Source organism: Zophobas morio, unplaced genomic scaffold (assembly GCF_036711695.1).
Source record: "Zophobas morio isolate AGI-343-1 ecotype UQ-CSIRO unplaced genomic scaffold, CSIRO_AGI_Zmor_V1 ptg000600l, whole genome shotgun sequence".
NCBI classification, from domain to species: Eukaryota; Metazoa; Arthropoda; class Insecta; order Coleoptera; family Tenebrionidae; genus Zophobas; species Zophobas morio.
The window spans coordinates 11,324-38,362 of NW_026972703.1; the positions used below are offsets into that span (position 1 = coordinate 11,324).

Sequence of the window (27,039 nt, forward strand, 5' to 3'; positions counted from 1 at the left end):
ATCGTCTGTTCGGAGTTTAAAGGTAAATTCTTACTTACTCTCTAAAAGGAGTTTGTCCTAAATTTATCTGAAGTCCAACTCTTCTGTTCGTTATTAAAGTTACGGTGTGGTGATACTATCAGAGAAAGTTTGATATAAAAAATTGTAGAACTTTTCAAAAATTTTACTAATTAATTTGGTTAGAAGTTAATAAAACTTGGTAAGAGGGATATTATCACCGGCTGCTTATAGTTCTTCTGGTAAAGCTAAATCTAATTTACAGTCTACCAAAATTCTAATAACTTTTAATGCCAACCTTGACGGCATGAAATTATACTAACGGCATCCTACCCAAAAGCAAAAGTGTTACTTCCCAAAGCCCCGCATTTTCCGTTAAAGAATAATCCTGAACATTATTATTTCTTATTAAATCTAAAATTAGGAAATTAAGTACACCCACCAGCGGGTCGCATAACTCAAAGTTACTTTCTTCATTGCGTTAAAGACAATACTTGAAACCTTATTTACTTAAATCTTATTCATAGTTATGATATATGTCGATGATTCCCAACCTCTCCACACTTTATAAAAAATATCTGCATACTTAAGTTTTCTTTTAACAGAGGTGCAATATATTTACTAACTATTCGTGTGAGATTTAGTCCCAAACCCATTTGTTCTCTAGAGCTATCTTCTATATAAGTAAAGCTTAACTCTTTTTATAGTATTTTATAATAATCGCTTAGAGCTCAATCTTGCTGCCTTTGAAAATTAAAATAGTAAACTGTCGCAGACAACCCCGTAATATATATAAAGTCATTTTATTTTTTTTTTATTTTTTAAATGCGAGGAAGATCGAAATAAAGCACATATGTGATTCCTAATTATAGCGCACCGGAGATGATAGTAATCGACATATTCTTCGTCCGTCATTATATCCTCACTTCTCTGCGAGAAAAACAGAGTATAAAATATTTTTATATATAAATATCAACGCAGGCGATTCAGACCCGATCCACTTGAGGCATCTCTGTTACTCTCCCTGCCACTCGGGCGGTGGCTCTAGTAAAATCATCAGTCGTTTCATAGCAAATTTGAAAGCCATCAAATTCTTTTTTTAAAATTAACAAACTCTTTAGCAGCCAAAAAATAAATTAATGGCGATGAATGCTAGACATCGCTAAACCATGCAAATGATTCAGTGAAGATCCCCTAAATCCGCATTCGACCAGCTCCGTTTCGGACTCGTTACTATATAAACACTGCCAAGTAAAATAAAAGATTAATCCAAAACTCTTCCCTACAAAATTTACAAAAAATAATGAACGCACCCCTAAAAAGTACGAGATTACATAACTATCGCTAATAGAAGTCAAATTTTCTTGACTACTTTTTCTTCCAATGTCCACGTGAATTTCTCTAATATTATCTTTATGCGGTGCAAAATTGGATCTATAAAAAAAGATTGAAAATATGATAATAAATATTAATAGAAAAGGGTCTAACACTTTACTGGTTCGCAAGGCCTCTTTATTGTCGAATGGATGGAGGTCAATCAATTTCTTCTTTTGCTAAAAAAATCAAATAAAATTATAATTAAAAAATATTTATACTGAAAATTTACAACGTTAGGCAAATCTTCAGCCTCGATGACGATGTCTGCACACTCGTCATAGGCTCGCGCGATAGTTTTAAAGTCTTGCCGCAGTCTACCAATGACCGGAAGCATATAATTTTTAGCAAAAATAAATTAATAGGAGCCCACCGAAAATTTTGAGATTCGTGATGCTCGCGATCCACTACGATAATCTTTGTAAGTTGAAGGTAGAGGGGAAAAGTAGTTTACGGCACGCATACTATAAAGAAAAACCTCTGCGTCCAGACAAGTGCGGCAACGAGTATTGCCAAACATAATATCGTACTCGGTATATTGTTTCTTGCATTTTTCGCATTCATAAGAAGTTTGAGCTTTTTGCTCCTTAAATTTTAAAATTTATTTAAAAATTAAAATAAATTTAGTTGTAATAACTTCAAGAGACTCGAAGATCTTTTTTTTCTTGTAGCAGTAAATTTCACGAATTGTTTCATAGTTAATGTAATAATAAAATTCCTTTTTAGGGCCGTGTCGAAACCTCTTTATATCTTCAGTCTTGTCTTTAATTTTTTCTTCACTAGTTTTATAAGTTTTTTTTTGTTTAAAAAAGGTTACTTTTGTTAACTTTTCGGGGCTCGAGAGGGAACAACATTAATATATTATTATTAATATATAAAACAGTATAATAATAACACACTTTTAAAATAAATTAAAGATCAGTTTTAAAAAAAACCCACAATTCCCGAAGAATGTACCTGGCAATAACATCCCTCATAGATGAAAGGATATCTAAAACTTGTTTATTTTCTAAACCTAATCTCTTCGCTAAAGTTTCAGAGCGTGCACTATTATATTGCAAAACTATAGAAATATCTCCAAAAAAAAACTAATATGGCATACTATCTCAATTTCATCAGATATTCAGTTATTAATCCGTGAAGATCTCCGTACAATCCCCTAACGAGAACCAGCACAAACTTTTGAATAGGTATAGGGATAGGATCTTCTAAAGCGAAATAATAAATTTATTATTAAGGTATATATATGTTATTACCATCGTAAAGCTTTAAGTCCGTCGAACTCATATACGGTTTCTATGTTTTCATACTACGCAAGGAAATTAAACTATTGCGCATATCAAACTAACCGGGCCGGTAGGGATGACGACTATGGTATTGTTTCCTGCCTCATACGCCTGACAATTATTTGAACTCGGCTGACTAGTATTGTTAGTTAAGCCCCCGAAATTTCCTAACAGCGAAGACGTTTAAGAACTTTTAGTTTTGAATTAAGCAGATTCTTGCGTTATAGATAAATTAATATATATATTAAAAAAGTCCGTTTAAACATTGAATTCATTTAGTTTTTTATTTATACTTAAAGTTTTCCTCGTCTTTTTTTGTTTTCCTTACTTTTCGCATTTTGCGAGGTAAACCGTTTTTAAAGTCGATTATTCTGTATTGTAGTAAAAGCAAAACGCAATATTTAATTTTTTTTTTTACATGGGGAGACTGATAAACTACTTTTTAACACGGTAAGTGCATTATTTTTTTTAAAATAGAGTATATGCTCGGCTTGTAAAATTTATAAATAGTGCGTACTTTTTGTTATAGGGGTCTGGATGATAAAGACCTAACTGTAAATAGTAAGGTATTAAAAATAATATTTATCAATTGAAGCCAAAAGCCTTTAAATTATAGTAGCTTAAAATTACAGTGCGTGTGATAAGTAAATAGTTTGAAGTCAAGTAGATTTTAATAACCCTCAGTGTCAGCTATCTAGGGATTATTCTGTTTACTGGACTTTAACGAAATTATTAAACATCATGCCAGAAATGAAAACGTAGTTTATTAAAGTATGCTCGACTTTGAATGAAAACACTTTTATAAAAACCTCGTTATTTTAAAAGTTGTAAATCGTTTTAAATATTAAAAATTTAGTATTATCGTATTAAAAGAAAAATATTACCAAGTTGAAGAAGACCATAAACCAAAAAAAATAGAAAAAGTATACAAAATATAAAGTAACCCGCTACAGGAACCGTTTCTTCAATAGATATTTGTTTTAAATATGGAATGCCCCTAAACTTAGAAAAAATCCCCGTCTTTTTTGGCAAAAAAAATCATTTTAAAAAAGTATTTAGTAGGGAGTTAAACACGTTTTATTTTAAAATATCCTTTTCTAACGGTCCTATAACAAATTTAGTTCTACTAAACAGTCCATCGGTGGCTTATTAATTTATGTATTTGTAAACAAATGGGAAAAAGTTGTGCGACACGTAGCTTGTTCGTGTATGTATCTTTGTACTTAAAACAATCGTAATAATATATCCTAACAAACCTCTATGGACTTTTCTACAAAAGGCATGGTTTTGTTTATAACAATGTATATTAAAACTATCATCCATAACTTTGTTCGTTTTTTAAAAAAATATATAGAGCTCAATATTCTTAAAAATGACTAATATTATTACTAATTACAGTAATCAGTGGGACTTAATGTGCATGTTTGCACATGTGCGGAGGCAAGCAAATAATTTAATCTTTGACGCTCTGGCTTAGCAATGCGTAATATACTTAATATTATGATCCTTGTTTGCACGCTTTCCTCTATTAATAGATGTTTCACCACAATATAGTTAAAAAATGCAGGAGCGTTTGGTAATAAGTATAGCCGTGAGGCCAAGGTTGGTATATATTTTCTGATGTAAAGCGTCCACTACCTAATTTTGTCTTTCGAGTGTAGGCGAGAAGTTTTTTAGTTGATCAGTTTTTACTTCTTTCTTAATTTCACGACCTTTGGGAAGTGTAGACTTCCCACCTCGTTAAAAAAACCGTTAGTGTAATTTTCGAGCCATTTATAAGTGGAAGTGAAAAGCCTGAAGAAGTAAGATTTTATATCATATAACCAAAGATATAGGTAAATTTTTAAAAAATAAAATCCGTTACATTCTTTTATGCTCGTGAGCTTCAAAGGAACATAAATAGGAAAGTTTAGGTTAAGTTTAAGGTTAGGGTTTAGATACTTACTAGTTAAGTATTACTAAATATAATATTATATAAAAATAATCTGATACTTTTTTACCTGTCCTATTATAATTTTTTTTTTATTTCCCTTTTTTTTTGCTAGCGTTCCTTTTATCAACATTTTTCTATAAAACTTCCTCTTTATATATTATCCCTTTTAGTTTTTATTTTGCAGTTTTTTTTAATTATTCCACTTAATCTTACAAATTTTAACAATCTATCAATATGTGTTTTTAAAATTCCTTCAGAGAAATACTCTTATTTTAGAACACTATTTTGAATTACCGTGTTTCCTTATTTAACGTGATAATAATACTTTTTGGTTAGTTTAGATTAAATAGTCTCACGACTTAAAAGTAAAGTTAAAGGTAAGTAGGTTATTTAAAGAACATAAGGTGTCGAAGATACAGATTTGTTGCACGTCTCCAAATACCTCAAGTTTTAAAAGATCGTGTAGGAGGCAATAAAGGCGTAAAATAAGATGGATTTTACTTTAAAAAAAGTGGCTTAATTACTAAAAACCTTTAAGCATTTGCAGCGGACAGGTCATCGAGTTATTATTCTTGTAAGAGATTGGCTTTAAGAAACAACCCTGAACTTTGATTTTTATTACTGCTCATTAAGTTAAATCACAACCGATATTTGAAGGATCAGCAGTGTATGTCCGCAACTTTTTAATTTCTAACGCAAGTACTACTTTGTATTAAGTAAATTATTTTCTTCAACAGTACTATTAACTGTTTATTACTTATACTAAGTCAAAAATACTTTTATTAATTGCAATTGAGAAAATTTTGTATTAATTATAGAGAATTTTATTTCTAGTAAAATTTTAAAGTAAATCAACTTTTAATAACACTATTATTTCATAATTTTAAATCGTGTTTTACTTAAAAAATTATTAGCTAATAAACAAATTTGGTAATAAGTTGATAAAGTTCAATTTTTTTTTAGCTTTAAAATTTTTAACTTGGTAATGACGACTAAGTAAATTTTAAAGATTTAAATCTGTAAAACTTTGTAAGTCCTCTGAATACACTTTAGTACATGATTTACGAAACCTTCCTAATTAAAATTTTTCCTGGAATTTATTAACCACTAATTCTATTCAAATTTTCTAATTTAATTATTCCAGTTTTCAATAAATCACAGAATCGGCAATAATGTAGTTTTAAGATTTTATTTTATTTTTTCTATTCTTTTTACTTTTCTTGCTCTTTTTTTCTTTCTTTTTCTTTTTTTTTGCTTTTTTTACTTTCAGAGGCTTTTCCTCTTCAGTTTCTTTTTTATTTTCTTCCAAACTTTTATTAATCATTTCTTCTGGAGTTTTAATAAAAAGCGAATCGCCAGTATTCTCTCGCCTTCTTTTATAATTGGCGGACCTGAAACGCAAAATTTTATAATTTATAATTAATCTCTTGTAATTATGATGAAGGGTAAAACTTTGAAAATCCGATCCCTTCTACTCTTTCGCCCGCAATAACCTCGCCGCAGTGCCCCCGCTTAAGGATTTCTTCTTTTTCCTAGTTACCAAATTTATTAAAATTATATACTGTTAAACAAATTTTAATCTACAACAAGTTATGAATTAAAAAATATATTCAAATATAATTTAAAGTATAATTAGAGGAGACGCTCTTCTATAAAAGTCACCCGAATGATATATACTTTCGATATATAAGCTGAATTAATTTTATAAAGATTAAATTTTTATACTTAATTCTTAAAAAAAAATTGTTTAAAAAAATTAAATTTATTTAGTACAAGCTACGTATAACTTTATGAAAATATATAAGCGACAGTTTTAAAGATGGTGAGAGATTTAATTAAGGGAAGAAAAATGAGGCAGAAAAGTATCTAAATTTCTTAAATCGCTTATTATATAAAAAATCAAAATTATCGTTTCAAAATTAATCTAAAAAATATTCCAATGTAGAATAGAAATTTTTATAGTGTAGAAATTGGGGTTTCTGGTCAATTTTAAAAATTTGTAAAAAGAATTTAACTCAAAATTTTCAGCATAAAAGTTGGTTTTACAATTTTTCTTTGAAGATCAAAATATTTAAAGAAAAAATGAAAAAAATTAGATTATATTTATAAAGCAAATTACATCTCTTGAAAGTTCCACAAATCTGTGCTTGATGGGCTCGCCTGCCCTACACAGAGGGGCAATAGATGATTAGTTTACTTAAATATATAAGTAAATATACTTTTATTTACTTTTATTTTTAATTTTAGTTTTTTATATTTAGAAGAGCCGTTACTATTTTATAATAAACCAATACAGTTAAATAATATTTATAGCGCGAACTCTACGTAACTTCTTAGTAACTAAAATAGAAATAAAATAAGTATTTAACTTAATTTCTTATAGAAGAACTTAAAGATTTTTAACGTAATTAGTACAGCATTGCGGCTGTAAATCTTGTCTCCTGCTGTTTAATTAAAGCTATTTCGTGTTTTCTCCTTTCATCTTCTTCCGCTGTCAGAACGGCTGATAATAAAGCGAAAAAGTTTTTAAAAAGTATTACAAATTATAAGAAGAATTAATACTAGATATGTTATGGGCGGGTTTACTCTGTTTTTTTTTAGTGTACCAATTCAAGTCACGGCCTTTTTGCCAACGACCAACTTTTTTATTTATAATAATATATAAAACTAATAATTAAGCAAGTAGCTCTCTAATAAAAAAAATTCTCAAACCTGGTGCCATAAGAGAATTTCCCAAATAATTCTCCCGAAACTAAAATGAAACAATGGCATAATATAAAGAGTTCAAATGTTAAAAGAAAATTATAAAGTTACTTTGAACAAAAAGGTTTAATATATATATGGAACCTTGTCTTGTTTAACATCATTCCAATCAAATTGATCTTGACCGCCTCTGATGCCTATTTTATGTAAAAGAAACTTAATAATGACAATCATAATAACCCAGTTGTTAGAAAAAAGCATTTGTTTAGGTACAACCTCCTTTTCTTAACCCGCTGAACATTTAATTCTAACTAGAGCCGAAAGTAAAACAGCATTTACGTTTTTAATACTTTTTTTTTAAAAGGTAACTATTCATACAAGTTGACTTGTGAAGTTTTTATAACCAGAGTATATTAGTTTAAAAGTGTATGTGCAAGTAAACACCACAAAGATATTTGTAACTTCTACGAGGTTATAAAAGTTTAGGAGGTCTTTCAGGGCCGGCTCAAGTATCTTTGTACGATTTATTCTAAAATGCCTGCTCAATCAGGTTTTGCTTTTCTATTTATGTTCTCTTATAATGTTAAAGTAAGACGTGTAAAGAGATTGTGAAATCCTTTATTCAAAAGTTAAATGATAATAAAGATGACTCCAGTGCGGTTTCAGCAATTGTAGTTTTAATGGAGTTTTTGCTCAAGTGTGAAGGTGGTTTTTTTATTTTTTTTCAATAAATTACCTTTATTATATTCATTATTTAGCTTCTACTTTTATGGAGACGAAACACCAATTAAATTGCAAAGCAGAAGAATTAATAGGTCTTCTTTTTTTTATCATACCCAGTTTTTTTTTATAAAGATCTTTGTCAGGCTACGCTTCTAACCAGCACTTGTCTACGGCTTCTGGATGCCAACTTTTTTTAACATTTGTTTCTGATTTCGATAAAGATCATTTGTCAGTGGTATTTTAATGTATATTACTATTTTTGTTGTTCTACTTTAAAACCTTTACAATTATATATATAACTTTACTCCTGAGGAGTTAACTTATATGGTTGGTCACGAAAAGATGATTTTCCTACAGGATGTTAATGATTGGAAAAACGAGATTATAGAAAGGGGGAAAACTTTTGTGGAGAATGTAAAAAGTAGTAGGCAAAAGGCTGTTCAAGTGGGAGAAAGATTTATAACTGACGGAGCGGTTATGAGAATTTCTTATTATAAATTCGTTTTAATTAAATTTTTTATTTAAAATTCAGTAGACAATATTAACACACGGATACTCACGAACCGTAAAAACTCTTCTTCTGAAGGCTGCCCAGAAAAAAAAATTCAAAGTCATTGTTACTGAAGGTTATTAAGATTTCACTACCTATCTTTTAATATTTTTAAAAATGCTAAACAGGAAGACCCGAATGTTTGGGTTATCGCTACGCAGAAGAACTTTCGCTTCACGAGATTCCAGTGACAATCATTTTGGACAGCGCCGTCGGGAGGATAATGGAACGCGTGGACTTCGTTATCGTCGGTGCTGAAAATGTTACGGAAAACGGCGGAGTCATTAATAAAGTATTGTAAAAACAAAGTTTTTCTTGAGGATTTCTATTTTAGTTTGGTTTGTAAATTTAATTGAAACAAATTAAAATTTTAATTTAGTTAAAAAAAATTTTGCCACAAGAAAATTTTATTTAAAAATTATTATAATTTGAATAAATCTTTCTTAAATATTTTTGGCAAGCTCGGGACTTACCCGCTTGCGCTGACTGCCGTAGCAGCGCACAAGCCAGTTTATGGGATTGTCGAAAGCTTCAAGTTTGCGAGGTTTCGTTTACTTTGATTTATTTTTTCTATCTTTCTACGAAATTTAAAAGTGCTACAGAAGAGTAATTTTATAATAAAATTCACAAAGGCTGTATCCTCTCCGGCAAGACGATCTTCCTCCTTCACAAGACGAAACCGTAAACTTTTCTTCTGTGCCCCCAAACAAAAATACCGCAACAAAAGATTTGGTAAAGGTTAACGTTGTTATTTTTTTTTGACCGAAATAACTTTTGAATTGGTTTGTAATTTTTTTTTGAAATTTAATTAAAGTTCAAATATTCTTATTATGATTCTCATTTCTTTTTATAATTATAATGAGGTTCTTTTATTAACTTTATTTACTAACTTTTAGTTTTTCAATCCTCTTTTCGACTTCACTCCACCTAGTTATATTCAGCTCCTCTTCACCGATCTCGGCGTGCTGACGCCCTCCGCCGTCAGTGATGAACTAATCAAACTTTGTCCGAATTAAAATAAAGAATAAAAAAGCAAAAAAAAAATTGATTTTATTAGTAGTAATATCCGTATAGTCTATAAGAATTGTATCCAAGGCATAAAGCAGAGCACCCCGTTATAAAACCTGCAGGGAAAAACTTTCTTGTTTTTCTCAATCGACTTCCCATAACGGCTTAATAAGTAATTAAAAGAGATTATTGAAAAAACACAATAGGGAAATGTATATAAACTAAAAAAAGGATGAATATTAATAAATTGTTTTCATGCCCATGCCCAACCTAGAACAGCTATGCCTGTTATAATAATTTAGTTAGTAGCAGTTTATAGATAATACTTAAAAACTGTTTAAAAAAATTGATTTAAGTACTTGTCCCCGCAGCGATAATGTGTCCTTCTTCTCCATGAAGGTATCTATTTGGTGCGGAAAAGTAAAACATATATTAGCTAGAAGACAGTTGCAAAAAGTTTCTTATAAACGGGGTCTCTCACCCTGCCACTCCATAGAGCAAACCAAAACCCAAACCGGAAACCAAGCTGGGTAAAGAGCGGCTTTTCAAGTAGCCGAAGGTCCCTTTATTTATATAAAAGTTTTTTTTACTACAGTTTATTATTTCTACTATAGTTAACAAACAAAAACCTCCAGCGGCCATTACCACAGCCATGGTATAGTTGAAGTGATTCGACATTATCTTGTAAACTTGGCTTTGCTACAACAGCAAGACACGAAGGGCTTATAATCCTTCCAAGAGGGTTGACCTTAGACTGCAGTTGTTGCTATTAATTGTATTGCATTCAAAAGAACGTTTTCAATAGAAAAAATAAAAAACCAAAATATTCTGTGCTAAACATATTAAATAAATAGTAATAAAGATCATAAGATTTATTAAAAATGTGTAATGCAGTTAACTGGTTAGTAGTTTCTAAATATGAAAATAGGGTTGACTTATTGAAGACAACCAGCTCTACGCAATAACATGTAGTTCTTTAAAGAAAAAAATTAATAACTTTTCTTTGTTTACTATTCTTCAGCGATATTATTTTTGTAGCTAACAAGTATATCATTCATTATAATGTAATTGTATACTAGTGCTGTTCGAATTGGTAAAGTGCAGCGCGCTCCCGAAAAATTTTTATTTCTTTAAGTATTAGCGTACAATTAAATTACTTAGTTCACCCGAAAGTACACGCTTTCCTCGAAGAAATAAAATAATTTTTTCAAAACAGCTCCGATATAATTCCAAATAAATTTTACATTACGAGGAAGCTAGCCTGGAAGCAGGGCAGATTTAATACTATTATGGCGTTAGATATTTAACTACGGTCAAAAGGGCAAGCCCGCTACGACCCCCTTATTAACGGGGTATGATGTTTTACTCAAAAAGCTGTTTTAGCTATTTAATATTTTCTTTTGTTAACTCTTCCATTATTATTTTTTGTTTTGTACGGCAATTATACCGCTCTCACATATGAAGTTATTTTTCTAATATTGTTGAATATACTTGCGCGTAGTTACATGCAGCTCATTCGGTGGGAGCCCCAAAGATCGCAAATGTGAGGTTTAACGAACAGCGAACAGAGAAGACAGGAAAAAATGTCGACTATATTTAAAATACTTGCAGGCTTTACTTAATTGTGACTTCATAACTAAATATAAAGTAAAGTACATTTTATAATAAGAATGACTGACGCTATTAGTGCAGCTAAAAAAGGTGACGTAGTTTTTCTACGAGATTATCTCCAAAACTGTACCGAAAAAGAAATAACGTAATATTTTTATATATGTAATTTACAGTTTTTATATTACTTATTTAGTGATAATCATGGTTTTACGTTGTTCCACTGGGCCGCGCAGTTCAATCACGTCCCGGTACTAGAGTTACTAAAAGATTGCGGAGTTGATGTTGGGAAAGCTACTGACTCCGGTGACACTGCTCTTCACTTAGCTACTTCTTTTGAAAGAAAAGAGGCCATAACAAAGGTTCTACCTTTTCTATACTTTATTTAATACTGCGTAATTTTTTTCTAGCTTCTTGAGTGGGACTTAGACGTAAATTGCACCAATGAACACGGAAATACTCCCCTTCATTATGCCTGCCTTTGGAGAAATATGGAAATCGCCGAAGTCCTGTTCACATTATTAGAATATTTTTATAAATACTTCAACCCCCTTTTAGCGTTTACTACGGCATGGCTCACAATTAAGACCGCTTAATAAATACGGAAAGGAGCCTTTAGATTTTTGTGATCGAGAACAAAAGGAAATGTTGACTGGTGTTTATCCGTAGAAATTTTTTTATTCACATACTTATTTTCACTTAAGAACTAGCAAAGAGCTTTAATACAGGACTGGAGGTTGTCCCCTACAAAGATGAACACCATCATGGACGCGAACTCAGTAATTTTAATTAATTAACAAAGGCTAAAGTTAAAGTAAACTTTTCAATTTTTAATTTAAATTTACTATTCCATATATACAGTTTCTTACAAGTTTGTAAAGCTTGAGATCCCTCCAGGAGCCGTTAAAATAAAGGATCGTATTTCTAAGGGGACTTACAGCGATACTTTTACAGGCATTTGGAAGGAAAGAAAAGTGGCTGTACGCCGTTTGAGATGGTCGGAAAAGATGAGCGAAAAAGTCATCAACGATTGGCTGCAGGAAGCCGGCCGTTTATGGTTATGTTCGTTATTTTTTTTACTATAATCTAAATTTAAATTAAGCTTATTTATAACCAACGAATTAATTTGTATGCAGATTATTTTGTTCTTTTTGAAATCTTTTATATAACAAGATTATTGTAGATAGTTGTAGTCATAAAACTATTATAGTTTACATTTTTAAATTTAGTAAATAATTTTAAAAGATTTACAATTTAGTGTATACTTATAGAATTTATAATATTTTGTTGTCTATAACTTGTTAACATATCTGCATAAAAGATTAATTTTATTTTTACTCATTATTTGACGTGGATTCTTTTCTATCGGAATTTTAGGAAGATGGAGGATCCAGTAAATTCCGTGCTCTCGATAGTCGGAGTGATTCGCTTGGAGGGCGGCTGGAGCATTGGTTAGTATTCTTGATACGGAACTGATCGACGAAGTTTAGCGAGTCGAGCTTTCTTGTAAGTGTCGCAGCATATTCCCCGCGGAAGTCTCGAGGAAGTTCTCGCCGACTCGCAGCTCCACCTTAAAGTATATTCCGTTTCGCGTTTCCCTCCCTGCACTGCGCTCATTAGCTAACCCCAACGAGGTCGAGCAGAAGTACCGCATGGCGCACGGCATTGCGAAGGGCTTGCAGTACCTCCATAGCCTCGAGGACCCTCTTCCTTACCTCCGGCTAAACCTCAAGATGTGTTTGGTGAGGCCTTCTGCGGCTTTTCTCAATGCGGTCGCATGAGAAAGCATTAAATAACGTAGGTCGATTCAAAGTTTAATGTTCTACTGAACGTTGCTTCTGCTGGCTTCACCTTCAATACGGCTTTCTTCCCTATTACCCATGAACCGGCCTACGTGGCTCCCGAGGGTCCGTTGGTGTGTGTTTGGTGCATTTTTTCAATATAAACCAATTATTTGGCGGGAACAGTGCTGAAGCAAATGGGAGTGCAGGACAGCTCCGCAGACGTATACAGCTTCGGCGTTATTCTGAATCGTTTGTTTAGCCCCGCGGAGCCCTTCCAGGGCTTGCCTGCCTTAGTTATTGGGACAATGGTTTGTTTCCTCCAACGACTCAGCCTCCCATTTCTGCTCAATTACAACAAAATATATTCCTGTCAGGTGCTAAATTCGGACATTCGCCCGAAAATTGAGGCCGACACCCCGTCACACATAAATAAACTTATAAGACTTTGTTGGGACAAAGATGTTGACGCTCGTCCCCCCATTTCTGAAGTTTGCAAAATTTTTCAAAAGTTACTTTCCGGTTGAAATGGCATCATTTTATCACAGACATTACATAATAAATTCTAGACATAATTATCTATTTATTTATGGGTTTTTTATATTTTTTTAATATTAACTTTTATTTTAAAAATCTTAATCCCACGGACTATTATAAAACATGGCTACCACATATACACCCTTATATGATATAATCAAAACTATACCAAACTGTATTTAAATAAAAAAATATGGTTATTTTTTAGAATATACACCAGAAATGCATAATCTAATACTTATTTATTTATAAAGATAGTCCAAGTTATTGAACGGTTGATTGTTTAAACCTACATTTGACCAAGCCAAAAATACAAATTTTTATAATAGGACCTTTAAAAAACTATTTTTACTTAGAATGCTGTATTTACGGCTACTGCTTTTTCACACTTTTGCATATTTTTAAGTTCACAAGAGATTTACGAATGTATGAGATGTTTTGTAACATGGGCTTTAGTTAAGGAGTATAAATAACTTTTTGTTAAGGTCTCAAGTAATTTTTATGGGGTCGTTTATGTTGGGTAAGCGTGGAGAGAGTGTTTTAGTGCTCATTTATATATTTATTTGGGGAGTAACGAGTTACTACTAAAAACTGTTCTCATTAATCTTCGCTACCCTATAATGGCGCCATAGTTTATACTATACGGAAAGGGATAGGGTTTTTAATCTATAAAATAAGTTACATTTCTAACTTGTTAGTGCTTACTTTTAAATGCAAAAACCACTTTATCCATCACCTACTTAGTAAAAAGGAGTAAATATGTTTTTATTGTTATTTTTATAAGAAGTTTGTCCCTATTTTACAAACTTCTTCATAACATGATCGAGGTAAAGCATCGTCCGAACAAAAACACAGCGCGTTGTCATGGACTCAGCATCTAGTTCTTGCCATTACTGGCGAAACCAGGTGGCAGCTTCGTAGGTCATGGCTGACTGGATTCAAGGAACAAGTAGAAACTGCGCTCTTATTGCAAAGTAGGTACAATGCTTAAGTATCGCCTTGAACTTCGTCATCACCTTTTCCAGGTGCGACCGCCTCCCACACCAATTGACTGTTAATACTGGCCCTAAGATTCTTTGTCTGGGGTTGCTCCCACTCCGGCAAAGGGCAACAACAGTGTGCTTTCTCCTAGTAAAAAGGTATTTGGCTCTTCTCCGTGTTAAGTTGAACGCGCGAGCGCGAAAAACTAGCCGCCATTGTTAGAAAAACTTATAACTTTAACCCTGGCGACGAGTAAACCGTTATATATTTACAATATAGACGATTAGCGTGGGGAGTTGCCGGGCGTCTGCGCTTAAAGCTGAATCGTACAAGTCGTATAATAAATGCAAGAGAAAAATATTCGTCTAAAAGCACCCACGCTCTGCAGCGTGATGTGAGATTTATTCCACAAGCGTAAATAAATATGCCTTCACCATATAACAAAGTTTATAAGGACTTCAACTAATTAGTTATATAAAAGGAATAAAAAGTTGTTTTTTGGATTTAAAGCAGGAAATTAGAGAGATACTCAGTGTTTGAAGTACAAATTTATTTGTAAGCATACTAATTAATAGCTTTTTTTCGGGAAGTTGAAAAAGCATTCCATGTAGGCATTCGAAGAGCTGAAATTGGGGCGCCATAAATTTTCCGAAATGACTTGCAATTTATTACAAAATTGTATCCGTTAATTTAAGTCATAATTTGTATTGCAATCAACATATAAATGTCTTATAAGCAACATTAAAATGAGAAAGGGTTGCACTTTTCACTTTGTAAATCTTTTGCCGAAATTTTACTATTTTTTCTATTGAATTTTATTACTATTACATCCCTTTAAAAATATTTAAACCTTAGACATAGACACTATAGTTCATAATTGTTTCCATGTTTTGAATTTTTTCGTAAGAATTCTATAAAATTTTAATTAATAATTGGTTATATTGATACCTTATATACATATAAGTTTAGAATGAGATCTATTCAGTGTAGTTTGTATTAGAGGAACTGTTTTCTTACTTAAGTCTTTATCGTTTTGTTAAGTGTAGGTAACGGCTAAAAAGGTTTTGCACGTGACCCCACAGCTTGCAAAAATGTTTCAATCTTTATACGAAATTTTATGACTACTACATCATAGGGGTTTATTTAAAGCATTTGAGTGACCAAAAAGGAGATCTTAATTAAAGATCTTAATTTAATAGTGGGTAAACTTTCAATTGATAAAGAAAATGATGTAAAAATGTCTTTTAGATCAAGCAAGCCTTATGCTGAGATCGCTCGGGGATGTTGTGTCAGGAAGACCAAAATATCTCGGATCAGAGCTCAATATGATCCAAATCGTCCTTGCAATGAACCGGGGCGTCCAAAGGTCTTGAAAAACCGGGATGTAGTTTGACTTCTACGAACAAGTGACATTGGGTGCAACTGAATCGGCAGAGAAAGCTTCAAAAATCATAGAAACAACATTAGGTCGAGGGCATTACATTCCGCTGGTCTCCATACCAAAAATAAATTGTTAAAACCACTTTGAAAGACCGTCACAAGTGACTAAAATTTGAGTTTGCGAAGAAGTACGAAAATTGGTTCATTCCCGACAGAGAAAAAGTAATTTTTTCGGATGAGACCAGATCGATCGATTGGTCCAGACGGTATTAGGTGGTGTTGGGAGCGATCCGGCGATAATAGAATACTTGATCACAAGGTAGTGCAAGCGTATAAACATGGGGGAGGATCGATTATGATTTGGTCCGATATAACACCTAAGGGGGACGAATATATTTGGAAAAAGTGACAGGGGGCATCACCGCAAGCACGTATTTAGACATTATTAAGAATGACCTACCCAGAACATGCGATAGGTATGACCTTAGTCTTGGTGAAATGGTTTTTTGACAGGATAATGCTCCATGTCACACTGCACTATTGGTACAATCCTGGCTCCAATTCAGTCGTTTTAAGCGCTGGGCTAGCCTCCGCAATCTTCTTATCTCAATCCCATTAGGCATGCTTGGGGCATCTTGAAGCGAAAATTGGATCATACGAATCAGCTCTTGCTAACTGGGACGAGCTTTGAACACGTGCACCAACAGAATGGGTGAATATAACACGGGGTCAAGGCTACACAATTTGATTGCCAGTATGCCAAAGGGACACAAGCAGCGATTCTGACAAAAGGGGGCTATGCTAATTATTAAAACCTCATATATTAAATTATATTACTGCTACGTGCTAAATTGTTTCTACTATCTTACAACTTTACAAGCTCTTATCTTTTCGAATATTAAACCAATTTAAGATCGTTTCAACAGAATGTAGCTCGAAAATAGAAGTTTACTGTAATAAAAATTAAAGTAATCCATTACTTTATTTAAAAGTTATTCTATATTGACTAAAAAAATGAAAAAAAATTGAAACAACTTTGAACGGTAGCGTACATATATAAAGGCGTAACACGGGGGTATTTATATAATCTTTTTAGATTTTATTTTTGCGTATAATCCTAGATAAGGTAACACCTTTTATTTTTAGTACCCTCCATTTAAACGTTAATTTGTTAGAATTATTTAGCTTTATGTATTATTTAATTAAAAAAACTTCTTTCACAGTTGAGAATAGTAATAATATTAGTTATATTTCCATATTTCATTTTTTAATAAAGTTCGCTTTACAAACTTGGTTAAGAGAACTTTATATTACAGTCGAATAAAGGTGTATATTATTAGGTTGAAACATTAATCAACTGGTATAATTTATTTGATGACTTGGAGTTGCTTGGAGGACACAGCTACAGTGCGCACCACCCAAAAACGACAAAAAGAAAAAAAGAGAAATGTCAAGCGGAAGTTATGATAATTTCGTAATACGAATGTTCTTAAGGGTTTTCATCAAACACTTTTCATTTCATCTTTTAAATTAATAATTGATACACGTAAAACAACTATTTGTTTTATGCACGCGGGAAAAAAGGACTTTTATATCATTGGGACTTCTGTACAGTAGATATGTATATGTTTACAAAGCGAAGTTGAAAACTTACTTAGACTTTCCCGAAGAGCAATAGGGAACGTGTAAAAAAACTTTATGCCTGGTACAAGAAAGCAAATTAAGGCGTTGTCAGCGGAAAGCAGGACTACTATTATGTTAGTTCTCGAGTCCTTTTCCAATGGCAGGTCGTGGGATACTGGTTATAAGGTAGTATAAGAAACAACTACTGTAATAAAATTTTCCATGACATAAAATTACACTAAATCCGGCCGAAACTTATGATACAATGGACGCAAAAACTTTCTCTTAAAATAATCTAACTGTTAGCTAATACCGATAAGAATTCTAATCAATAAAAACAAATGTTTTTTTTTTAAAAAAATTTTAAAAAAACCAAAATAGGAAAATTTCCCCCTTAAGATAACGGATATATTGTTTACTAAAGGTCAGTGGACTACCTCTATCACGTAGATCTTACACTTAATCTATAGCGCTCTACCAAGTTACAGTAATAAAAAGAGATGAGTTTTATTAGACTGTCTTATAATCTTCTTTAAACACTTAAGCTGCCTTCAAAGCGTGATGTTATAGGTATATAATAATCTTTAAATAACTATTTCTTAAATCTTCCTATTCTGTAATGGTAACTTAAAAGTCCCCTTTTTAAAGTTTTAGATCTATAAAATTTTATAGTCAAACCCGTTACTTTTTGGTGGTTGCGGTCACGTGTTAATCGGAAAGAGTCGCTTTTTAAGATATAAAAGTTAAATTTTAACTTAAAACTTTATAGGCGTTTTTATATTACCAGTATACTGAGAGATAGCACCATTATATTAGTGTGTTTTTCGAACTATACTACAGTGTTGTTTCCTAGTATATACTATAACAAGTGCGGACCTTCTCTGAACTTTATGACACAGCATTAACAAATTTTTTTTACAGAAAGATAAGAACGGTTTTTTATATCGATTTATTTTTTGGTAAAAGGTATAAGTACAGATCGAAAAAAAACCAAATAAGTCTCCATGCAAGGGATTATACGTACAAATATTTTGATTAAAAGTATGTATGATGCTTTGACATAGTACACGGGTTTATCATTAACATTTTATTTAATAGAGATTCTTAGTTGCTTGGATCTTTAGTAGCCCAGCATTAAATTAATAAATTGATTAACCACTACGAAGAATTAATAAAACATAAGCCAAATTCTTTATTCCACTTTTCGAGCAATTATAATAAAATTTTATACTTCACTTCGCTTGGCACATGATTGACAACAAACCGGCCGTCAAAAGAAAGTGACGCAAAAACCCAGGGATCAGCAGAACTGATTAATGGTTTTTCTAACTACAAGCAAAATATAAAATAAGCGCGCAAGGACCTCCACTCCGTAGCGTAGACGCTGTCTTCGTGATCTTCGTAAACTTTTATGATTCTATCTTCAAAAAGTTCCTTTCTTGTGCATCTGTGGAAGAAAATACTAGCATCAAGTCTCTTAAAGTAGAGCTCAATACTTACTGAAGAGCATCCTCGCCGCTTTCAGAAGACTCGACGTGGCTAAATAGATCACTCGAGAGTGAGGTAACGTTGTGTAGGCAAACCTCAATAGCATAAGGTTTTATAACTTTACTGTAATAGGTAAATACAACCATACTTTGCTGTCACTACCACTACTAAGCAAGAGTTGGTCGTGAAAGTGATTGTACCGAACGCTCCACACCCTTGAAAAATATGAAAAGGCTTACGAACCACCTAAACAAAACAAACATAGCGAGCTTTAGACCAGTGAGTGTGCTGCTCGAGGATCTTCAGCGGTTCGTTACAGCTGCGCGTGTCCCAAAACTTGATACAGCCGTCGTCTCCGCCTGTTGCCTTATGAAAAAATGAGCTCCAGCGCGCGCCGCCCTGAAATATTTCGTAGCAATCATACGAGGCTATATGGCTTATTGGGATTGAAGTCCACCGTCCGCACAGCCTGCATATGTGCGTCGGCTATACAAAATACTTGACTGCTTTATTGTTATTGCAGACAGTGAGGAGGGCCTAGCAAGGCGTGATACCTGGAAGAGCGTGAATCCCAGCAGAGAACAGACGTGGCTTGGGTGGCAGCAAATAGTGCTTGTATAAAAGAAAATGTGACTAAAAGTGTAAGCACGCCCACGTGATCTTTCACGCTTTCACTTTCCAGCAATTCAAATAAGCAGTGTAAATTATAATATTTTTTTTGTTTAGCAAAATTCGTACGTGTTAAACCATTTCCAAAAAGTTTTAATCACTTTAATAACGGGTAACTAATAAATAACGCAGTTCCATATATTTAGTGCACAAGAGGCAAATTAACCATTTTAGACAAACGTAGGGTAAATAACGGTAAGCCTCTTAAGCACAAGTGCTTAGTTTACCCCAAAGCACTCACTTGCGAAGTGGTGAGGAGACCATCTTCCGGAAAATAAAGGTTCTTTTGAAACAGAAGGCTCCACCTATTTAAAACTTACCAAAAGTTCAAGAATATAAGACAGAATAAAAGTTATAAGGATAATATTTAGTTTACCGTCAGAATTGACTGTAAAGTAGTCAAGTCATGCATATTAACATTCTTTTCGCCAACTGATAAAAACGTGGTGTCTCCTAACGGGTTCCAAAGCAAACTTTTACAAAAAGTTATTAACAATATGAATGTGGTGAAAAATCATAAATACTTTTTAATAGATTGTTCTTGAGGAGAAATATCAAAAAGAGCTTCTAAGTTACCAACTTCGCAAGCATCAACATCTTTTAGTTTCTTTTCAGGGATATTGGCTCTCCAAATGCGTGCAGCTCGTCGATACTTCATCAATCCTTTTTAAATAATTAGATTTCAAAAAAAGTAAAACCCATTTCTATAGAATATAAGGTATTATAGAAAATTAACCATCAGAATAACAGGTTGATAAATACTGTCCGGAAGAAAAACTCGTCTCTATGTTCCATATTTCGCCAACTGGATGTTCAAAAGACAAGCTATTAATTTGTGAGAGCTCCTCGTCGTATTCAAGCAAATAAATCTAATTTTACTACTATAAGGGGAGAAAAGAAATTATAAAAACTTAAAGGCCTTGTTTTCTTGTTTTAAGTTAAGAGTTCCTAAAAAGAAACGAACTAAATCAGAAGAGTCCTGCTGGACAGCCAAACTCCTAGCCTACACAGAGTCAGTGAACAATAAAAAAAATAGCTTGAGTGAGAATGGAGTAAAACTATTTATGTATTAAAACACTTGGGAGTCTAAGCCATAAATAAGCACGGAACACATCGCTTGCAGATAAAAAAATTTCTCGGAGGTCGTTGTTACTTAGTTTATACTAGGGGATAGTTTATTTTAATGGGCTGCCTTTTTTATGTATATTGTACTAATCGCCCAGCCCACGCTTATTTGTTATGAAGTCTCTATTGTTAAAATTGCCAACCTTTTTTCAGCTCCAGCATAAACGACTTTTTAGTTGTAGCTGGGAACTTACTAAAGTAGTCACAAAAACGGTGCTTTCAATCCGAAAACTTTTAAATTTTAAAGAAGGTTTAACTAAGTATAAACAGTTAAGTGTTTTAACTATTAAATAGCAGGAAGGGTAACATGTTATACTCAACGCAAAACCGTTACTTCTTTTTAAGGTATTAATAAAAAATGTTAAGTCGAATTGGCGTAAATAAACCTCAGAGTGTGCAGTTTTCTACGGTATTTAAGCTCAACATATATATGATATAAGTTTTACAAATGCGGGCGATAATATATTATAAAAATTTTCTTCCACTTTACTAAATATTTCGTACTTAACTTTTTTATGAAGCTTCTGTAGTACCTAAAAAATTTAAAAAGAGAGAAACAAAAAATAAGATTAAATTATCGGCGCTCATATTTATACTAATGCTACACTTGGTTACACATCGGTTTTAGTCCTCCATTTAGATTGGCTTCGTTTAAGGCATTATTATGATAATGAAATAATCAGTACAGAAATATTTTAGTGATGGTATGGTCAAATCTTATATTAAAAATCTTGACTTTTTAAAATAATGTGATAGTTATTGTATTCCCTGTCTTTAAGGTCATTTAAGCATTTTTATAATAATTTTAAATAAAGTTGAATATTTATTGGTGAAAAAGCTATGCAAGGTTTTCAAGTATTAAGACTCAAACGCTTTCTATTTTTCCTCCTAACTCATCATATCGAGTCATCAAGTAAAGGAACAGAACGAAGTAATAACCATCAAATTCCGTTGTCTATGTTAGCCACTAATAAGTAATTTATTTCACAATAATACAGATTTAATTACTCACGATTCGTCATAATTGAATCGTTAAGAGCTACACTATTGGTATACCATTCATATATATAACATTACTAGCTTGACAGTGGCACCTCACAGACATATTTTTAGCTTTAATTCTCCTTTTTATCTACTAGGCTGTTGTTAAAATAGCTAATCATAATTTAATTTATATCAACAAATAAAAATTCGTAGAGCTACGCGATGATAACAAGCATAAGACCGAAAAGTTGGTTTCAAGAAAAGAGTTTCTTATATACTTATAAAATGGGTTAACTAGTTGAGGTGGAGAGTTTAGTAACTCTAATAAGCGAGTAATAGACGTCCTAATTTCTTCTTTAATTATGACAGTTTAGTTCTTAATTTAATTGTGCATTATGATCTAATATACTAACCACTTTTAACAACATTTCCTCATCTTACCTATCAAGTAACTTCCTTAAAGGAGATGCACTTTTTTACGCGTAAATGCTAATAGTGTGACACTATTTAATATTGCTATATTATTAACAAATATATACACAATTATTAATTCTAAATGTTTCAATTTCTTTGCTCTTATGAAAAACATTTATGGGTTTTTAAAAAAAATCGTTTCTAAATTTGTGTTAGCGAATAAAAATATAGCTTTTTAGGCAACATATTGTTTAACGAATATTATTATTGCCCACTTACCAAATCACGAGTGACAGCAGTTATCACTCAGTATTAGTTTCTAGCTTAAGTATAAAACTTTACTTAGATCAAGAGGTCTTCAATTGGTATATCATTTATTTAAGTATTTTCTCTTAAACATGTATAATATTTAAAAAATATATTTACAGAAAACATATTTGCAGTTTTACTTCAAAACCTTGGCAGCACAAGAGAAAAGTAACTATTAACTCTAAGGTCTGGGTTTGTTAATTATTATATCTCTCTCAGAATAGCTTATGGTAATGGTACCAAAAATTCGTATATCTTAATTTAAAATATATTTTAAAAAGCGTATAATAGTGCAACTGTCGAACTTTTATAATTAAATGCTAAACAATAAGAAATTTGAATTAACAGCTATATGATTTGTATTATACTTAGGACCCGTACTGACTGCAACTTATTATAAACATGCCTAGACAGTGGCTTCTCCAAAGTAACCAGCCCAATCTTAGTCAGGTGATACATTGTTATTATATATACAAAACAAATTTACCCTTCTTGCCCTTTGTGAAAAAGGGTGGGCAAAAATAGGTGGTTAACCTTGTTGTTAGGACTATACAAATTAGTTAAAATGGGTAACCCTCGTAAACGCTCTCTCATCACGCGGCTTTATAAAATATGCAAGCAAGTGTTGTTCCCACTGCTTTTAATTCTTAAGATTTAAAGTACTTTATGAGTTAGGTTAGTTACCTGCTCTTGCAGTAAACGATTTGATATTCTAAATAGATACAAGAAATTATATAAGAGAAAATCATTGCCATAACAATAAAAAGTATTTACGATTTAAACGTAGACTCGAACTCGGCCTCTAGCAAATCATCCTTAAAACAAAAGTATAACTTTTACTATGCGTTTACAGCATTTTAGGACTAAAACTGTGACGCGTCTCTCCTGCAAGTATTGTCAAGCAGATATATGCAAAAGGGGAATGAAGGCCGTTTTGTTAGGTTTAGCCTATTATCGTTACTCGTAAAAATAATCGTTCTTAAAACGCAAAGGCGACATATCGGTAGAGTTATATTCAACCGATCTGGCGCCGACAACGGCAGTTCAACTAGTTAACAAGGTTTTTCTCTTTCAAGTATAGGTAAAGCACTCTTTAGCTATTCCTTCTATAAATAAGGAGTACACCACAAAAAATTGTCTTTGCAGAATACGGGATATAGCCTGCCTCACGTGGTAATAATATGCATTTCTATTAAAGCCCTTAACAGGACTACGGAAATTAGCGGGAACGTTGTAGGCTACCACGTGACCGAGCCGTGCTCCACCTGCCTGAGCTCATGCCACAATGGCCACTACTGGTAAGTCTCACTGTTCTTTCTCCTTGCCGACCGCCAAGCTGACCAAAAGGGTTGAGGATGTTTCACAACGAAGGCATAGTAGTTCAGGAAAGGAGGGACTCTACAGGTACATAACGCGCTTAGCTTGCTTCTATAGCAACTCTCTAAACGTTATCCGCTCAACTTTTCCGTACTCAATTTATATTTGAAGTTTCATATTTAGACTGTTTATTGATACTTTTTATCTCCTACGAACCATCAACTTAACTGACTCTCATTAAAGGGATGCGTCCACTGCTGTGGGGTTCAATCCCTGAGGCGAGCGAGCAGGAGATCCCACAAGTAAACTTAACTTCAAAAGGAAATGATAACAGTTTTTATTATCCCGTAGCAGAACACAGTATCGAAAAAGTTATGGTGTCTTCGCTGAGAGGCGGGCGTGCTTGACTCTGACGAGGAAGCTGCAGCTTCAGTTCCATCAAGCGCATGAATTCTCGTCTTTACTCCGGAAGTGCTAACCTTCAATATTTCGCTAGCAAACCCAAATTCCAGTGTACTAATCCGTAATAATAAAGAATTATATTTGTTAGCGTAGCTACTTCGATATAAACAAAATAAACTAAAAAAGACCTGAAACACGTTGCGGCAAACAAACGTCACTTCAACAATACTCTCCCTTTACACGCGAGTATCTATAAGAAATGATAAACAAAAGACATAAAAGCATGCTAGTAAATCCCAGACGCCAAAGGGGTGCCTTCCTATTCAGCTTGACAAGCAAAAGAGTTAAAGGGCTATAAAGGAGTTACCAAAAAGCAGTCTTCAAGCGTAGGCGTAAAAAAAAAATTAGTATATATATTTATATATAGACACTTCTTCAAATAAAATTATGCCTCATAATGCGTTTCGCTGATAATTCGAAGCGATAACTTCAATTAAAAATCCTCAGTAACTAAAATATGCAAGCTTTTGCAATATTATGGCACAAGAAAAGAGCTAAAGGCCGCTATGAATTACAAAATTATTGAGCCCAAGGGGGACGAAAACGACTGCACGTGAAGGTTAGCCCGGCACGGACGGGGTGGTGCTCTGTTGCTTTCGTTTAATGGCTTCGGTCGAAACCTGGATTCAAACAAACGCTCAGTCCAAATTAGAAAGTTAGTAAACCGCAACAAGTATAGTTTACTCCGCGCGACAAGCTAAAAAGTGGCCGTGCGCATCACGAGTAAAGCAGTGCGTGTGTCAGAGCTAATTTTTAAAACTCCGCGCAGCTAAAGCGCACAACGTGCATAGCTGACAGGCGAAAACACGAGCGCGGCGCGCGACCCGAGCAAACAATATTGCCAAAAAAGCTAAAAAAGCAATTTACCAAAAGCCCTGAAAAGACTTGATTATTCTTGCCATGAACGGGCAAAAAGCAGAAAGCAAAAAGAGCTAAAAATAAGTGTGCCGCAAAAGACTTCTTGGTGAGTGCTAGCGAAGTCAAATGAATCTTTATACTTATAACAGAAAACCGGACAAGGAGGCTACGACAACCACGGCAGCGTACACCCGTCGAGAAACGCAGGCACAGGGAGGAGCAAAAGCAGGCGAAACGAGAAAGGCCGTGCCCCGCTCTTGAAGCCCTTTTATACTCCAATTTTATATTATTTGTAACAATATGGTATTCTACCAAATAAAACCATATATAACTAAATTGGGTCCTTTAATTTTAACGTACCGCTTTATTAACTAATTTGTTTAAAAAATTAAACCCAAATTTGTTTGATGTTCACACCAGGTGCGTCTATAATTTTTCTGCTTTATATTCGCTTTCAAGGTTATTACTAAAAGATTTATAAAATGTTTTTAAACGCGAAAGTATGAGCATGTTATTTAAACTTCTGCTCTTCAGTTAACTAGGGTTATAATATCAGCTTAGAAGATATGGGAAGAGTTGATGACGAGACGCTTTATATAATATCAAAAATTAATAACTTTTTAGATAAGTACTACAATATTACTACTAAAGAAGGTTCTTTATATAATCTTAATCTCGACCAGAAGGATATAATTTTGGAGCTCCTGAGTATTGAATATTGGTATTACCGATTAAACTCGTTTAGGCGTTCGACTTGGGCAGGTTATTTATAAGATCGCTTTTTTATTTATTATTAAACATCTTTCGTTAGGGTTTCCTTATATCCTCTCACCACTTAAAGTTTCACAGAGAGGATGGCGTAATAAGGGGAGGAATGTCTTGTACTGTGACATTTGCTTAAGCTCTTTCTATTGTGGGTTTTCAGATTCTACACAAACTTCCGCTGGTATTGATTCGTATATGTAGCTTATACTATATTATCATATATATATATATAAACTTGGATTTGTAAATAATAAAGGAATTGCATTTTTAATATTCTATATTTTGAAAGTTTATAATAGGGTTTTAAGTCGTTATGTATGCTCTCTCACTGAGAATCATGCCGAACATTGTCCTTGGAAAAAATTCTATTGCTCTGAGAAACTGTTACTTCCTTTCCTGTTTTCACCAAAGAATGCTTTAACGTATTTCATTGATTGTGTTACTGAAAACTATAATAAAATTAAGTTATTTAATATTTCACTTGAAACTTTTTTGGTGGCCTTGAGCCTTCCAGAGGCGTTTATAGATACAGTACATACTTGGTATGAAAGAAATAATCTTGATTGGAATTTTTTCTTACAAAATTTACCTGATGACCCACAATTAAAAAATTCTAAGTTTATAAAGCATTGTGTCTTCTTCAGTTTATATGGCTGGAAATTTAAATTTAATAGCCTGATGTCAACTTGGATGTTATTTTGTCAGTTTTGTAACAGAAGTCTTGGAAATTTCAGTTTTGATAGCAATAAAGTTTGGACACTTACTGAATCTAGCGATATGTGGAAAAATAAAGCGAAAGTTAACATTAGCCAAGAAGCCTCTGAACAAATTTTTGAAAGCTCTTATTTTGTTTTTCAAAATGCGCACTACTGTACGTGCCCATGGACTTATATTGAAGGCCAGAAAGCAGTAAACGAGCCGTTGACGGGGCTCCAATTGTTTCATAATCTACTTACTCAGAGCGCCGAACAAAACTATACAGACCTAACTGAAGTGGACAAAAAGCAAAAGAGTGTTATAAACGTTTTAAACCGAATTCGAATAAAAAAATCTTTCAATTTTTAATTTAGTACTGCGAGGGGTCTATTACATTTTAACGATCGCAGCGGCCGTTACTTTAATGCGTCTTTATCATTTTTTTCCACGTTCTGTAAGAATAGATGT

The 27,039-nt window shown here is 32.9% G+C and overlaps 6 protein-coding genes and 2 long non-coding RNA genes across 14 annotated transcripts; 3 read left to right on the forward strand and 5 right to left on the reverse strand.

The window, feature by feature from the left end:
- Window positions 1–795: 795 nt before the first annotated feature.
- LOC135121518 (uncharacterized) lies at window positions 796–2,714 on the reverse strand. The gene is made up of 12 exons (XM_064045823.1): window positions 2,628–2,714; window positions 2,474–2,579; window positions 2,329–2,418; window positions 2,009–2,150; window positions 1,850–1,957; window positions 1,745–1,788; window positions 1,604–1,688; window positions 1,486–1,550; window positions 1,311–1,431; window positions 1,166–1,241; window positions 990–1,090; window positions 796–927 (listed from the first exon to the last, which is right to left on the reverse strand). The coding sequence occupies exons 1-12, from the start codon at window positions 2,656–2,658 to the stop codon at window positions 796–798; spliced, it is 1,101 nt and encodes a 366-aa protein (XP_063901893.1). The 5' UTR covers window positions 2,659–2,714.
- On the reverse strand, window positions 2,694–7,659 carry LOC135121519 (multiple myeloma tumor-associated protein 2 homolog). Its single transcript, XM_064045824.1, has 9 exons — window positions 7,570–7,659; window positions 7,438–7,490; window positions 7,303–7,342; window positions 7,153–7,230; window positions 7,006–7,093; window positions 6,710–6,755; window positions 6,043–6,122; window positions 5,806–5,981; window positions 2,694–2,824 (listed from the first exon to the last, which is right to left on the reverse strand). The coding sequence occupies exons 1-9, from the start codon at window positions 7,592–7,594 to the stop codon at window positions 2,694–2,696; spliced, it is 717 nt and encodes a 238-aa protein (XP_063901894.1). The 5' UTR covers window positions 7,595–7,659.
- A 128-nt stretch (window positions 7,660–7,787) lies between these two features.
- LOC135121520 (translation initiation factor eIF2B subunit alpha-like) lies at window positions 7,788–9,582 on the forward strand. Its single transcript, XM_064045825.1, has 10 exons — window positions 7,788–7,843; window positions 7,897–7,998; window positions 8,052–8,108; window positions 8,160–8,251; window positions 8,374–8,490; window positions 8,552–8,642; window positions 8,695–8,858; window positions 9,028–9,110; window positions 9,199–9,304; window positions 9,463–9,582. Exons 1-10 carry the CDS (start codon window positions 7,828–7,830, stop codon window positions 9,580–9,582), a joined length of 948 nt encoding a protein of 315 aa, XP_063901895.1. The 5' UTR covers window positions 7,788–7,827.
- A 37-nt stretch (window positions 9,583–9,619) lies between these two features.
- Window positions 9,620–10,251, reverse strand: LOC135121521 (transmembrane protein 14C-like). The gene is made up of 5 exons (XM_064045826.1): window positions 10,204–10,251; window positions 10,056–10,137; window positions 9,934–9,977; window positions 9,845–9,859; window positions 9,620–9,738 (listed from the first exon to the last, which is right to left on the reverse strand). The coding sequence occupies exons 1-5, from the start codon at window positions 10,226–10,228 to the stop codon at window positions 9,620–9,622; spliced, it is 285 nt and encodes a 94-aa protein (XP_063901896.1). The 5' UTR covers window positions 10,229–10,251.
- A 946-nt stretch (window positions 10,252–11,197) lies between these two features.
- On the forward strand, window positions 11,198–13,491 carry LOC135121517 (integrin-linked protein kinase-like). 2 transcript variants are annotated; one of them, XM_064045820.1, is made up of 12 exons: window positions 11,198–11,330; window positions 11,379–11,544; window positions 11,593–11,688; window positions 11,741–11,837; window positions 11,887–11,961; window positions 12,044–12,239; window positions 12,560–12,633; window positions 12,694–12,758; window positions 12,817–12,924; window positions 12,984–13,089; window positions 13,150–13,274; window positions 13,341–13,491. In XM_064045820.1, exons 1-12 carry the CDS (start codon window positions 11,245–11,247, stop codon window positions 13,488–13,490), a joined length of 1,344 nt encoding a protein of 447 aa, XP_063901890.1. In that variant the 5' UTR covers window positions 11,198–11,244; the 3' UTR covers window position 13,491. The 2 variants fall into 2 exon arrangements, with proteins under 2 accessions (XP_063901890.1, XP_063901891.1); XM_064045821.1 differs by lacking the exon at window positions 13,341–13,491 and having other exon boundaries at window positions 12,984–13,097; window positions 13,150–13,235.
- A 5,203-nt stretch (window positions 13,492–18,694) lies between these two features.
- Window positions 18,695–20,774, reverse strand: LOC135121522 (EARP-interacting protein homolog). Its single transcript, XM_064045827.1, has 13 exons — window positions 20,720–20,774; window positions 20,561–20,644; window positions 20,378–20,510; window positions 20,166–20,304; window positions 20,018–20,114; window positions 19,883–19,946; window positions 19,527–19,737; window positions 19,397–19,475; window positions 19,250–19,338; window positions 19,121–19,187; window positions 18,985–19,067; window positions 18,848–18,931; window positions 18,695–18,793 (listed from the first exon to the last, which is right to left on the reverse strand). Exons 1-13 carry the CDS (start codon window positions 20,753–20,755, stop codon window positions 18,697–18,699), a joined length of 1,263 nt encoding a protein of 420 aa, XP_063901897.1. The 5' UTR covers window positions 20,756–20,774; the 3' UTR covers window positions 18,695–18,696.
- Window positions 20,775–24,111: 3,337 nt separating this feature from the next.
- Window positions 24,112–25,337, reverse strand: LOC135121507 (uncharacterized). Of its 6 annotated transcripts, XR_010279017.1 has the most exons (4): window positions 24,768–25,335; window positions 24,644–24,716; window positions 24,381–24,570; window positions 24,112–24,306 (listed from the first exon to the last, which is right to left on the reverse strand). It is a non-coding gene; the product is annotated as an uncharacterized LOC135121507 (long non-coding RNA). The 6 variants fall into 6 exon arrangements; XR_010279018.1 differs by having other exon boundaries at window positions 24,381–25,223; window positions 25,287–25,337; XR_010279015.1 differs by having other exon boundaries at window positions 24,381–24,872; window positions 25,120–25,335.
- Window positions 25,338–25,632: 295 nt separating this feature from the next.
- LOC135121531 (uncharacterized) lies at window positions 25,633–26,450 on the forward strand. The gene is made up of 3 exons (XR_010279027.1): window positions 25,633–25,872; window positions 25,922–26,056; window positions 26,165–26,450. It is a non-coding gene; the product is annotated as an uncharacterized LOC135121531 (long non-coding RNA).
- Window positions 26,451–27,039: the final 589 nt, after the last annotated feature.

What these genes read in the sequence shown, in the direction of transcription:
- LOC135121521 (XM_064045826.1), bottom strand. Translation starts at nt 10,228, where the DNA reads ATGGCTGTGGTAATGGCCGCTGGAG. An exon ending in TGTGGTAATGGCCGCTGGAG is followed by an intron (nt 10,138 to 10,203) that starts GTTTTTGTTTGT and finishes ATATAAATAAAG; the next exon opens with GGACCTTCGGCTACTTGAAA. An exon ending in TTGCTCTATGGAGTGGCAGG is followed by an intron (nt 9,978 to 10,055) that starts GTGAGAGACCCC and finishes CGCACCAAATAG; the next exon opens with ATACCTTCATGGAGAAGAAG.
- LOC135121517 (XM_064045820.1), top strand. Translation starts at nt 11,245, where the DNA reads ATGACTGACGCTATTAGTGCAGCTAAAAAAGGTGACGTAGTTTTTCTA. An exon ending in CCATCATGGACGCGAACTCA is followed by an intron (nt 11,962 to 12,043) that starts GTAATTTTAATT and finishes CCATATATACAG; the next exon opens with TTTCTTACAAGTTTGTAAAG. An exon ending in TAAACCTCAAGATGTGTTTG is followed by an intron (nt 12,925 to 12,983) that starts GTGAGGCCTTCT and finishes TAAATAACGTAG; the next exon opens with GTCGATTCAAAGTTTAATGT.
- LOC135121522 (XM_064045827.1), bottom strand. Translation starts at nt 20,755, where the DNA reads ATGTGTTCCGTGCTTATTTATGGCTTAGACTCCCAA. An exon ending in ATCAACCTGTTATTCTGATG is followed by an intron (nt 20,305 to 20,377) that starts GTTAATTTTCTA and finishes TTATTTAAAAAG; the next exon opens with GATTGATGAAGTATCGACGA. An exon ending in AGCGGCGAGGATGCTCTTCA is followed by an intron (nt 18,932 to 18,984) that starts GTAAGTATTGAG and finishes TTTCTTCCACAG; the next exon opens with ATGCACAAGAAAGGAACTTT.
- LOC135121518 (XM_064045823.1), bottom strand. Translation starts at nt 2,658, where the DNA reads ATGAGTTCGACGGACTTAAAGCTTTACGATG. An exon ending in GGACTTAAAGCTTTACGATG is followed by an intron (nt 2,580 to 2,627) that starts GTAATAACATAT and finishes ATTTCGCTTTAG; the next exon opens with AAGATCCTATCCCTATACCT. An exon ending in TTCACTGAATCATTTGCATG is followed by an intron (nt 1,091 to 1,165) that starts GTTTAGCGATGT and finishes TTTTAAAAAAAG; the next exon opens with AATTTGATGGCTTTCAAATT.
- LOC135121519 (XM_064045824.1), bottom strand. Translation starts at nt 7,594, where the DNA reads ATGTTCAGCGGGTTAAGAAAAGGAG. An exon ending in TTGTGGAACTTTCAAGAGAT is followed by an intron (nt 6,123 to 6,709) that starts GTAATTTGCTTT and finishes TTTGGTAACTAG; the next exon opens with GAAAAAGAAGAAATCCTTAA. An exon ending in GAAGGGATCGGATTTTCAAA is followed by an intron (nt 5,982 to 6,042) that starts GTTTTACCCTTC and finishes TTTGCGTTTCAG; the next exon opens with GTCCGCCAATTATAAAAGAA.
- LOC135121520 (XM_064045825.1), top strand. An exon ending in GTTTTTGCTCAAGTGTGAAG is followed by an intron (nt 7,999 to 8,051) that starts GTGGTTTTTTTA and finishes TTCATTATTTAG; the next exon opens with CTTCTACTTTTATGGAGACG. An exon ending in CAAAGCAGAAGAATTAATAG is followed by an intron (nt 8,109 to 8,159) that starts GTCTTCTTTTTT and finishes GATCTTTGTCAG; the next exon opens with GCTACGCTTCTAACCAGCAC.